Source organism: Puccinia triticina, chromosome 9A (assembly GCF_026914185.1).
Source record: "Puccinia triticina chromosome 9A, complete sequence".
Classification (NCBI taxonomy): domain Eukaryota; kingdom Fungi; phylum Basidiomycota; class Pucciniomycetes; order Pucciniales; family Pucciniaceae; genus Puccinia; species Puccinia triticina.
In genome coordinates, this window is record NC_070566.1 from 4,570,230 (window position 1) to 4,582,939 (window position 12,710).

Below are 12,710 nucleotides of genomic sequence, written 5' to 3' on the forward strand. Positions count from 1 at the left end.
TTATGTAGGTCTGGCATCAGTGTGGTGCTGAGCATGAGGGGGAAATAGTTTATCGGGCTCGGGAGGGGTGGTTTTCTTAGGTTCAACGGGGAAGGTGATCTTCTCGGCGGGGGAATGAGTGAGGATGGCAGGATGGTTGCGGGAGTGGGTTACGAGGGAGACGACGCGGTGGAGCTCGTGGATCCACATGAATCGACTGGAGACAAGCCAGAGCCGTTGGAACCAGGCGTGCTGGGAGCGGTGCCGGTTGAAGGCGCGTCTGCCCTCCCAGTACTGGGCGGGAGTGAGAGGAACAGACTGGGGTGTGGGGACAGGGGCGAGTCTGCGGGCCTTGTTGACTGTCGGCCGGTGGCCGTATCTGTGGATGCGTTTCGGGCACCCCCGTCGACTGCGGGCGGCGGCGTCGACAGGGAGGCGGGGTACAGAGGATGGGGTGGGGGGAGGGGGAGGGGGCAGGCGTAGAAGAGGGTTAGCTCCAAGGTGGATGAGCGTCTCAAGGACGAGCTCAGCGAGACGTCTCTTGTCCCGCGAAGGATGCGAGCTGGGCCGGACAAGCTGAGGGAGAAGGGACTTGTGATTTCGCTGGTGGCAGTAGAGAGCGTAAGGCAGCAAGAGCAGGGACACGTATTTCTCGAGTATTCCCGTCGACCGGAGCATCAATGTCATCGGAAACTTCGGGTCACTGTGCACCAGCCGGCTGCAGAAAAACAACATCCTATCAGGGGGGCTCTCTACCCTGGGTTGATGTGTGTGAGCTGGATGCTCACCTCAGTGCGGCAGCTATTGCTCAGTGGTTTGCATGGCCCGATACTCCGCCATGGTCAAAGGTGATGGTCTCTGGGTATTCAGCCATCGTATCTTCAGGCCTCCAGACAGACATTCTACCCGGCAACTCCCTGTCAAGAAAATAATGCCAAGTTGAGAGAGATGGTGAGTAATGTTCTAGATGGTAATCAGGGGGAGTTGAGACTGACGAATGATCGAGGACGATACAGTGGGGGCTCGGAATGCCAAAGGCCAAGCAAGAGGCGCGCATTTCTCTGGTGCGTTTGATTCTTAATCCGTCGGCATTACCTGTTGACTTGGGGAGGAGACAGTCCAGATCAGCAATGGCCGCCAGCGTATGTATCTCGGAGTGATTTTTGCTGACGAGATGACACGGAAAAGATGTGGGCTCTTGAGGACTCCAAGTCGATGAGCGCGATCGCGTTTGCGGAAGAGAAATTGTGGAGGTGGGGATCGAGGGTTGAGGAGTTGAACTCGGTCCGGTTAACGAAGCGGGGACAAGAGGTTGAGCAGGGTGCGCAAGAAGAACAGACACTCGTCGTCGGCTGGGACAGCATGTATGTGCCGTGCGGTCAGTTTCTTGCGCTTGTGCTGTAAAAGCCTTTCACAAGAGGGAGAACCCGGCCTTACGATGGGCAACAACCAGCAGAATCCAGTCGGCGCACGTCAGGTTTAGAGTGACCCACCGCTTGCCTTGGAAAGAGTCGCCGGAGCCGTCAAGTCATCCAAACATATGAGTACATTAGTGAAGGTAGGCAAAAATTTAACGACATGAACGGGTTGTTTGAATTCCCTAAAAGCAACATGGAGGCTGATACACGTAGTCAAGTGAAACTACCGTGCGACAGGGAGAGACCAAGGCAAGGAAAATACATACTTTGAGCCTGAAGCTACGGTCGGATGAGTGGATTGTGTCGATGGTTGTCAATGGCGAAGTGAATGTCAAGGGCAAGGGTGAAGGCTTGGCGAGGCATAACGTTTTGAGGCTGATTATCGGTGGGGCAGGAATTCGCGGTGGTATGGTCAGAAAGGGTCAGGATGGGCAGGGATGGGTTGCTGGGGATTGAATTGTGGGGTGGGTTTATATGTATTGGGTTGGTAGTGCGTTGTAAGTGCCCGGCGTGTGGTCAGTTTGCGGTATTTACATTGAGTTTGCTTTGCGTGGCGTTGGTTAGTGGTATGTACATACATGAAGGTGACGTCGATGGCGTGGGTCAGGTAGAGTTCATTGCCTCTGGCAAGGATGTTGACAGATGGGCGTGGTCTGAATTTGTTAGGGGAGGCAAAGAATATAAAAGGAGGGGAGTCAGAGGCCAAGAAATTTCCTCAGGCGACTCTTGGGCTGTACTTCCAGCTTGAGGGTTGTCTCACCCCCGTCCGCTGTTGCATTTGCGCAGTCCGGCGGGGGATATTTGTGGGCCCCCCTGTGCTTTAGGGCTGGGGGTCTTCTTCCCAACGCTTTTTAACCCTGCTAGACAGGGATGAGCGTTGGGCCACGGTGCGTCAGCTTGCTGCGCTGGGTGGCTGGGAGCGGGGCCTTTTTCTTGTGTTATTTTTGTCGTATGGCTTGATTTTTTTTCTTGTGGTTTGCTGGAATTGTAGGTTGAATTTGACCCTCTGATTGCTTTTTTTGTAAAAGGGGGAACCTTTGATATTTTTTTTGTAATTTGCTCATTTGTAGGGGAAACCCTTGAATTTTTTTTCTACAAACCTGAAGCTTTAATATACTTGGATTGATCAATATACGACATCGCAAATTCATCCATCTTGGTAATGAGACCGCCCCCGTCTCAGCCCCTGGATGGGTGTCTTGATGGTGTTGAATGTCTGAATTGGCGCTGATTGTCATAGTGCATCCTACGTAGGGTGACTTAGCGACTTGACAAAGAACAGGACGCCGGAGGGCGGGCCGGGCTCTGCCCAGGCCCTCTGGGCCTTTGAGCTCCCCCAGGGGATGTCGAAGCTGCGCAAGGAGACAAGGAGTGAGTGTTGGAGTGTAGGGGTGGACAAGCTTCATATATGGAGTATGGGGAGTCAAGAGGAGGTCGTGGCATATAGGTTTTCTGAGCCATAACAGTTAGCCCTAATCCCGCCGCAGCATTAGGGCTAACTACGTGGCTTCATCCATGCAATACTTGTAGGGCCATGTTCCCCAGGACGCAGCCATCCTCCATCATTGTTCCCACTCTCCCCCATCTGGTGACAGCAATACCCAAGCTCCCGCCTAGCTATGTCCTTCGAGGTGTCCATCGGACGCACAAGGGCCAACCGAGGTCCTTGACAGCCGCGTCCACCCCGCCGATCTCACGCACATTCAGCTGTATGTCACTCAACGCGCAAGCCAACCAGTCCGCCGCCGACCCGCGCTTGCATGACTCTCTTGTCTCGACCTTTGACAAGCTGCCGCCCACCCACAACACATCCTTTGGGTGGAAATATGTGCCGCACCCAACAACAATATCAGAAAAATTCTGCTTGCCTGTCCCCATCACCCTTTCCCACTTACCCCTTCCACTTGAAGATGTTGCTTGAGAAAAGTGCTGCTCTTGAAGTAGTGCTCAAGTGAGCCAAGCCAGTTGATCAAGATTTTTTTGATTGTTTCTTTCTATATTATCATTTTGTTTTGCAGCCTCAAATTTATGAGAGGTCAGCAAGTAGGAATATGGTATACAAACAAAATAAAGAACATACGCCAAAACACTGCCAGTATATTTGGCTGGGTTGAATTCATCCCAGCTTAACTGGAATGCACTCAACCAATTTAAACTTGGTTGATCTCAACCAATTTAATATAAACCCAAGGGGGGTACCTTGGATTTATATTCCATCAGTTGAGATCACCCAAGTTTAAATTGGTTGAGTGCATCCCAGTTTAACTGGGATAACCTCAACCCAGCCAATTATGCTGGCAGTGAAATCAACTGCCTGTGAGCCAGCAAAAGAATGTCTCTTGTTTTTCAGTTATGTATCCAGGATAATACAAGTTCCTGGAGAGGTTGGCTGTGCACAGGAGCAAGCATGAATTCTAAAGGTACCAGCCAAACTTTATCTCAAGTCATAATACACATATACAATCACCTTAGGGAAACTAAGGTCACCTGCATACAATTGAGCCCTCCTGCTATACCACTGTGGCTGGGACACAAGTGCTCAAAGCTAAGAGATTCTGGGCTATAAGCAGGTCCTAGAAAATTTGGAATGATTTTCTTTTTTTTCATGCTTGGGAAGGAGTTATTTTTGATGAAACTTTTCTATAAATGGATGGGTGTAATAGTGGGGGGGGGGGGGGGGGGGTCAGCCTTGCAGGGAAAACCTGATGTGTCTCAGGGAAGGATTGGATATATTTGTATGGAGTTAAACTTGGAGACTAAATGGAGGGGGGCCTGAGGTTTGAATGCTGGGTAGACAGGGAGAGAAACTAGAGAAGGTGAGTCAACTGAAGCTAAAGTTTGCAGCGGCGAAGCCGCCTTGGCCTCTAGTTATGTAATTAATAATATGTAATTATTAATTACAGGGAATTAATTTGGCGTAAAAATAGGTGGTAAGCGCTTAAACTGATTGGCTGCTTGACAGAGGCGGTGGTCTTACGGCAACTACTTATAAGGATAAAGCTTTAAATATGCTAATAAGGGATTTTTGATGATTTAAAGGTGTTAATCCAGTGGATTTTACATGCTGGGGATGGTTTATAGGGAAAAGTGGCTACAAATGTAGCAGAGGAGAATATTCACGGCAAACTTACAGTTTATGGGTGGTGAATGGTCTGGGAGATCTTTTCCTGAGGGCCAAATAGGCCTCTATTTATAGAGGGGACTTCAGTGGGCGTAATCACTGAGTCCTTTTCTCCCTATGGGAGTATCCAGAGGTGTAGCCGTGAAAAGGGCTTGGCTGTGGGTAATTTAATTGTATTGTAATAGACTAATTTCCCTGACTCTGTCACATGACATGTTTATAACCAATTGTCATGTGAAAGAGCTTCAGTAGAAGTCTACATAATACTTTCACGGGGTATTTTTACACAAGTAATATTACTCATTAATGTACAACAGTTTAATTTTATGTACATTGTTTGTTTTACTAAATTTATGTATGTAATACTATTTTTGGGCGCTTTCTGGGGCCAATTCTTATTTATACAATTAGTACATGAAGGAATAGGAATAAGGGGGTACTTTAAGTGGGTGACCCCCCTTAATTTATGATGAGGAATCTGATTCTGCAATAATAATTTAATAATTATTATTATTTACTAAGTTATTGCAGACTTTTGGATACTTAATGTATCTCTAAGGCTGACAACCAGGATCTTTCCCGGTCATTGAGAGGGTTGTTTCCTCCTGATGACCAGGATCTGTCCCGGTAATTGAGAGGAAACAACCCTCCCAATGACTGGGACAGAGCCCGTTCATCAAGAGGAACCATCACTCCCAATGAACAGTCTGTAGCTGTCATTGAGTGAGGGTGTTGTATAAAAAGAAGCACAAGTACCCGCAGTACCCGCAAAAAGTACCACTGGTACCCACCCGTGGGTGCCGTGTACAGGTATGGGTGTCTGAATATCACAAAAAACACCGCGGGTACCCGGGTCCACTTGGCAATCTCTAATCAAAATGCATCTGAGCCCTGGAGGCTGAGTTAAAAGCACCCTTCAAGGTGCTTCTTGGTCTGGCATTGCCAGCCAATGAATCTCCCCAGTTATGATGTGCAGCAGGGTTGGTTGAAGCTTGATTTCAATTGCAAAGAGCTGGAAGATTCTCCAAGATTGTTGCAAGACTTCATGCTGTGACTTTAGAGATTTTTTGCTGCTTGAATACACTTATGGTGTTCCAATACTGTGGGTTGCAGAAATCAAGAGGCAAACCTCAAGGCACACCCAGGTCCCCTTTTTTTCTGCTCACAACTCAATGAGCCTCCTCTGACATTAGAGTACAACCAAGCCATGCAGGTAAAAAGACTCTCAACAACCCCTCAAACTCACTGATTCAGGTACATCAGTAATCACATTTTCTAGATCTAAAAACAGCTGAATTGGAAACATTGTGCCAAGCAAGCTGAAAGGCTGTTCAGTGTTTGTTTACACTTTGGGAATGATTGGTGTAGGGAGGCATGGTCATCTGAGTGTATGGGCATTCAAGAAAGCTTGTAATGCTCATCTGTTTCAGTAAAAAGTGTGAAAAATTATACCAGTGGCTCTTTGGAAATTCTAGTCAAACAGTCAGAGCAGTCATAATGTTGTATGAAGTTGTGTAAAATGGTTTAAAGATAAGCACTAGTTTGAAATAAACAATGAATGAGCTGTTGATCAGTTCAACATAGGTTAGGTTGCAGTCAAACTCCTCATGGATTCAGCAGTGAAACAGAGGTTATGGGTGATATAAACTACACCCCAGTAGATAAATCAGATGAAATTACAGCCAGGAACTCTCTGGAGAGTGGAACAGATTCCTCCCTTGTGAAACTCAATAATTTCATTTTAGCTCATTGTTTCTTTTTTCTTTGTCTTTGCTCTCCTTCCATGTCAGATCCTGTTCTGTTTTTTTTATTGTCTTGCTGTCATATCACTCCCTGAATCTCAACTAATCTATTCTTGATATTAGTTCATTTTCCTCCATCTTGTTCTGTCCTACTTGGTTTTACATTGCTATGTATTCATCATAAAACTCAGGGTTTGTTTCTATGTTCTCTCTCATTCTTTCCTTCTTTTTTCTGATTGTTCTCACTCTGTTGTTTTTCCAGTCTCTGGTTTTCTGGTTTTTGGTATTTTGAAATTCATTCAACAGTTCAATAGGTTTGGGTCATGGGAACATCCAGCAGGTCTTGGGCCAAACCAACCTATTGAGTGTCAATGACTCTGTTGGAAGTGATTTAGTCAGGTCTTGGGCCAACCCAATTAGAAAATAGGCTACCCAAACCTGACCCAACCATTTTACAATTAGGTTTAGTTTGGGTTTGGGTCATGTGATTTTCTTTCAAAATGTGCCTGAAACCAACCCACACTGTGGTATGCTTTATGTTTACCCTCTAGTCCATTTCAAAATCTTCTTTCTCATATGTACACTCACATAAGGATTGCCAAGTGACCCCAGGTACCTACAGTGGGTGCAGGTACCAACTTTTTTTTTCCCAAAACAGATAACCTCACCGGCACCCAGAACCCGCGGGTTACTTGCAGGGAAGAAAATACATATGTATGTATTTATTTACATACACCTCTTTAGGGTTGTGTACCCTCTCAATGACGGGTTTGGGCCAGTCATTGAGAGGGCTGTGTGCCTTCTCAATGACCGGTGTGTGCCAGTCATTGAGAGGGATGTGTGTGTTCTTGATGATTGGTGTGTGCTGGTCATCAAGAGCACTGCGCCTTCTGGATGACTGGTGTGTGCCGTTCATCAAGAGGAAGGTGTGCCTTCTTAATGACCAGGGTGTTCCAGTAATCAAGAGGGCAGTGTGCCTTCTAAATGACCAGTGTGGGTGGGTCATTGAGAGGGCTGAGACACTCTCAATGACTGGTCTCTGCCAGTCATCAAGAGGGATGTGTGCCTTCTTGATGACCGGTGTGTGCCATTCATCAAGGGGGTTGTGTACCCTGGCAATCACCAGCACCAACCGGTCATTGAGAGGGGTGCTGTGGCACCTTCATCCACATAGTGGCAGGTGTTGACCAAGGGTACCCGGGTACCTGGAGTTTTTTTGCCAAATTCCAACACCCACACCCGCTGTATGGCTGCGGGTGCTGGTACTGCCAAACAGGTATCCCTTGGCAATCCTTGCACTCACAAATCACCCAATATGGTGGCACCACTGGATTCTACAATCAAAACAACACAGACACCATGGACAACACACCCTACACCCCTCTGTATCAGCAGTTACCATCCCCTTCAAGACACATCATTCAGTTACATACACACAAACACCATACTCAGGTTTGTTGAAGGTGTAATCCCTGTAGAAGGGAACATGGCCAGCAGTGATCTAACTGCTGAGACCCATGCTGCCAAGTATGCTCAGCTCTCTGCTGCTAATTATGCTCAGCTTCCTACTGCAGCTGCTTATCACAGTGCAGAAAGTAATAAGAAAAGAAATGCTCCAGAGGACTGGAGCATTCCTGCAAGGAGAAAAGTATAGGTACTTTTCTCTCCCATACTTTTGACAATGACTTTTCATTGAGAAAGTACGCTGAGAATCAATCTCTCAGCAGCATTTGTTTACTATAAATATTGGGCTCTATTTGCCCCTCTTGTTCACATTCATTCATACTCATACTCTCATTCTCACTCTCACACTCACACTCGCACTCACACTCTCACACTTGCTCTCACTCACACACATCCACTTTTATCTTGATCTCATCATATATACAACCTTAGCCCTGTCTGGTAGCCTTTGCTCAAACAGATAGAAAATAGAATTATTATTGCAAATTTCATACCACAAACTCAACAAGGTTCATGTAATCTGTTACATGAACCACACTTACCCAGCTCTGACAACTTGCCTACCCTTTGCATAAACATTAAATCATCAGCTGCACCCATTACATTGTGCTATGCACATGTCATGGGCTATGCACATGTCATGGGCTATGCACATGTCATGGGCTATGCACATGTCATGGGCTATGCACATGTCATGGGCTATGCACATGTCATGGGCTATGCACATGTCATGGGCTATGCACATGTCATGTAGTATCATGCAGTTCCATGCAGTGTCATGCACACTTAATGCAGTCTTATGCAGGTGAATGCAGAATCATGTGATATGGGCTCCAGTCTGACAGTTGACAGATGAAATCATGCAGATCATGTCAAGCTAGCAAAAAAGCCCTCATGCAGCTTGCAGATGACTTCATGACAGGATGACAGCATGTGACCATGACATCATTTTACAGTTCAGGCTAGCTAAATTCCCTCACATGACATCATTACCTCATGTGACCTGTCAACCACCAGCAAAAATCCCTCATTCTCTTGTTCCCCTGGAGCTTCAATGTCTCATCCTTTTCTATTCAAGGAGGCTCTCTCCCCCCCCTGGTTTTAATTTCTCTCAGCAAACTACTTGCACTCAGCTTACCCCATAACAGTACAACACTTGTGCACTCTACAGTATTAGCCCCACTATATTGTGGTTTTAACCTTATTAGATACCAATTATATACACATCACAACTCTATTACATTGCTCACTTGCCGTTAACCCTCTGTCAGGGTGTTCCACAACCCCCTTGCGGCAACACTAGGACCATATCAACTTACAACTCACTCATCACCAGTTACATCACCCATATTCCCTAAGCCACCTGCTCAACGTAGGCTATCTTTTGATACACCTCCAGTATCACTACATTAATCCTTCCAATCTGAGATTGGGGGGCTTGTTTTAGTGTCTAGTGACCCAGGAAAGGCAGAGTTTCCCTCATTCATCCCTTTCTGCACTCAGAAAAAGGTTCTCAGGAACACTTTTGAGCTTTACAACACCCCTACGGGTCTTGGGTCTGCTTTGGGTCTGCCCAACCTATTTACACCCTGATATGCATGGATATTCTCATGATCAAATTTCCAACTTGTACTTTAAAGAAGCCAATTGAGAATGGATTTCATTAAAATGTTAAGATCAAGACTGAAAGGTGCAGGATGATGTATGTAAGTGAGAGTCTGTCAGCACCCCTTCAAAAAGAAATGTGAATTTCCCACCTGACAGTGGCAGGAATCCTTGGTAGATGGAGCTGGGCCCTGAGAGTGCAGCAGCAGAGCTGCCCTGGCCTCTAGTATTCATAAAATTTCTATTCAAGATTCTTTCTTTCATTAAATGATTATAACCACAGCATGAATACTTTGTCCTTGGTCTGCCAGGTTTTACAGAATCAAGCCTTGCTACTCCTGTTATGTAATCAAACTGCATTCTTCAGGATTCCTTTTGTGAATTTTTTGATGTTTATGTATTTTCTTACCTATACCTAGAATTATTTACCAAAGCTTTTCTGGGAGATGTGATTGTATACAAAATGTAAGAAGATAGTTCCCAGCTGGAAGCAAAAATTGCAGTGTATCTTGTATGCAAACAATTGTGTAGGAAATTTTGGACACTATATTTGAACCCAACAATTCACTCACCTGGAATTGTTTGGTATTTATTTGATCCATTAGGGGCTTTCAAAGCTGGCTGGGTGGAACTTGCATACACTCAAGTTGGTGTTCAAGGGAGTTCTTGAACACCACCTTACAAAAAAACATTCAAAAAGGCCTGGGAGGGTACAAGGGTGCTGGCATGCACTTTAGCAACAAGGATGTGGAACCCCCTAATCATTTGTTTCTGCTTTTTTGCCTCTTTGCTTGTTTACTTTTTCTTCAAAAAAAAAACACAGAGAAGTGAAAATAGAAAGGGAAGACAGGCTGAAGGGATGACCTAAACAAACATCTATGTAGCATGATAAATAAGTATGTAACCCCCCTTCCTTGCCCTCATCAGAACAACACAATAAGACTGGCAGCAGCGGCAATACAAAGAGGAATGGGAACAAGTCAGAGAAAAGGAGATAAACAATATGATTAGAAAGAAGAGAAGGATTGGTCGTCTTGAAGGCTTCCATTGCTTGTTTCTCTAGTGGAAGAGCCCAAAGGTTTTGAAGGAAAATAAACTATCAGAGTATGGAGCAACAGTACTCGAAGAAGACGGAGACGACCAAGGGGGAGGAAGGATAAGCTGGCCGCGAAGGTTGATGGATAGCGATGAAGCGGAGGAAGAGGAGGAGAAGCCGCGGGCGCCGACGGAATCTGTATCAAGGAGTTTGCCGACGCAGTTTGCGAGCATGGCGTTTCCCGCCTTGTCTTCCGCCGGGCGTGCCGACGGGAGTCGAAGAGGCAGGGCCGATGAGGATGTGGCGTTGGTGGGCAAGTTGGGAGGATGAGCGGGAGGCAGCTAGGGGCGAGCCGGGCTCGCCGGCCGACTGCGTCCCGCCCGTCCCGTCTGACCCCTTTCCTTGCTGTTGCTGCTGTTGCTGGTGCATGTGGATGGTCTCGACGGGCGATAAACCGGCATTCGAGCTCCTGCCATTCGGATTTCCTTGCTGATCCTGTCCAAGATTCGTCCACTTCCAGATCATCAAAATCCCGCTTCCGCAATCAAAAACGCTTAGTAAATGGGGAAAAAGGCTTACCCTGAGAGACAACAGTTTAAGTTGAGCAGTGATTTCCTCTTCGACACCAGCAGTACCAAGGCCAGCAACTCCGGGACCGGCGCTGTTGATAAGACTCTTATCTGAAAGGATGGTTCCGTTGGTGAATTTGACGGCCTGTTGGGCCGCGTGCCCTTTGTGATTGAGCTGGAAATGCGAGCGAGGATCCACGTCCCGCTCTTCCTTAATCGCGTCGTATTTTGTCCTCAGGAATTGTTGTTCTTGGGTCGTAATCACTCGATCATGCGAGTTGATCAACTTGCATATCGTCACCGCAAAAAGAGAGATGTTGAGCTACGGACGCTGTCAAGTTGAAAGAGAAATAGAGAGAACTCACAGACACTTCATCGTCAGTTGCACCAATCATATCTTCCTAAAGTTTACAAGCACTGACGATCTTACGGCCTTCACTATCGTAACCGACCTGGTCGTCATCGATCGATGAGCCGCCCTCCTGACGATCATCGCCGACTCTATCTGGGCGAGTTCTCAGGGGCTTCTCGAGGTCGAAGAGCCAGCCGTTACCGACGATGGAGGGGTCCCTCAAGATCTTGATCTTTCCCCAACTATCCTATCCCATCGGAATCAACACCTTGTCTCGATCGACGACGTTATAAGCCTTACAAGGGCTAACAGGAACAGTCGGACATTCGCTGGTGCCGTTCCTGCGGTGGCTGATGTACCGGGAGCTGTCGAGGAGGAGACCAGTTGGTCAAAGAGACGATGGAGGGCGTAGGACCTGAGTCAGAGCAAGCTCTCGGGGTTTTTCTGGTTGGTGAAGAAGAGCGCGCCCCGAAGCGGAGACAGATGGAGCGGAGGACCTGGTCGAACTGCTCCTCCTTGAAGTCCTTCTCCTTCTCCAGCTCGTCGATCTCGTCTGAAGTTGTGCCCACCACCACGACCCCGATCCGCATGTTTTGCGCCAGTGTGCCCGGGGGGAATGGCGGATCGAGATGAATGTTTGTGTTCCCGGCCGTGCCACTTGTCTCGCCATCTGTTGACGCCGAGGCTTGTCCTACGGCTTTTCGACGTGCGATCGGTGCTGGTATTCTAGCGCCTCTTACGACTCTTCGATGATGTATCCCCCTCGCTCGGCTGGTTGGCCACCCTCTGCAGGCTTGATTGCGTCCTTTATCGACTCGGTCACCGACAGGATGAGTGCCAGCCAACGGACGAGTGATGTGTGCAGTGAATGCGGATGGGTGAAGGGAATCAAGACTAAAATCAATGACTGATACAACAAGCAGAAAGATCTTTCGGTCAGGGTGTTTTCCAGGTTGAACAAGAGTCGATGGTTGGCCTTCTTTGGACTCGTTAGCATATAATCAGGGGCGGAATGGCTTACCTCTCGCAGCGAGTCAGCATTTAGGATCAGGGGGAGTGAGTTAGAGTATGGTGGTATGTAGTGCGGAAGGGATTTGGTGAAGGGACCGAAAAAAAAGGCCAAGCGATGTACAGTGCACGGACTGGCCATCCTCGCCGTCGTCGCCGGTGTGGACGGTCGTGTTAACCACGTCGTGCCCATCGTTGAGGAATGGAGGGATTATTATTACTGGTACTGTTGTTGTTGATGTTGTTACTACCAAAGGCCAAATGTTGTGAGCCAGTCGGACCGGAAGCCTGACACGCTCCTCCAGAGTCCAGATGGCGGAGGATGACGGTCACCAGGGGACTGCAGGGCCCTGGTAGCATCCGGCATGCCCCTCATCGCGCCACGGGACGAGCCAGTCCCGCCCAGCCAGTGCACA

The 12,710-nt window shown here is 47.5% G+C and overlaps 3 protein-coding genes across 3 annotated transcripts; all 3 read right to left on the bottom strand.

The window, feature by feature from the left end:
• On the bottom strand, nucleotides 1-666 carry PtA15_9A452 (uncharacterized protein; the record flags this gene model as incomplete). Its single annotated transcript, XM_053172662.1, has 1 exon — nucleotides 1-666. One exon carries the CDS (start codon nucleotides 664-666, stop codon nucleotides 1-3), a length of 666 nt encoding a protein of 221 aa, XP_053023880.1.
• Nucleotides 667-787: 121 nt separating this feature from the next.
• On the bottom strand, nucleotides 788-1,343 carry PtA15_9A453 (uncharacterized protein; the record flags this gene model as incomplete). The annotated part of the gene is made up of 3 exons (XM_053172663.1): nucleotides 788-896; nucleotides 975-1,074; nucleotides 1,151-1,343. The coding sequence occupies 3 exons, from the start codon at nucleotides 1,341-1,343 to the stop codon at nucleotides 788-790; spliced, it is 402 nt and encodes a 133-aa protein (XP_053023881.1).
• Nucleotides 1,344-10,566: 9,223 nt separating this feature from the next.
• On the bottom strand, nucleotides 10,567-12,327 carry PtA15_9A454 (uncharacterized protein; the record flags this gene model as incomplete). Its single annotated transcript, XM_053172664.1, has 5 exons — nucleotides 10,567-10,860; nucleotides 10,945-11,220; nucleotides 11,357-11,533; nucleotides 11,646-12,180; nucleotides 12,308-12,327. The coding sequence occupies 5 exons, from the start codon at nucleotides 12,325-12,327 to the stop codon at nucleotides 10,567-10,569; spliced, it is 1,302 nt and encodes a 433-aa protein (XP_053023882.1).
• Nucleotides 12,328-12,710: the final 383 nt, after the last annotated feature.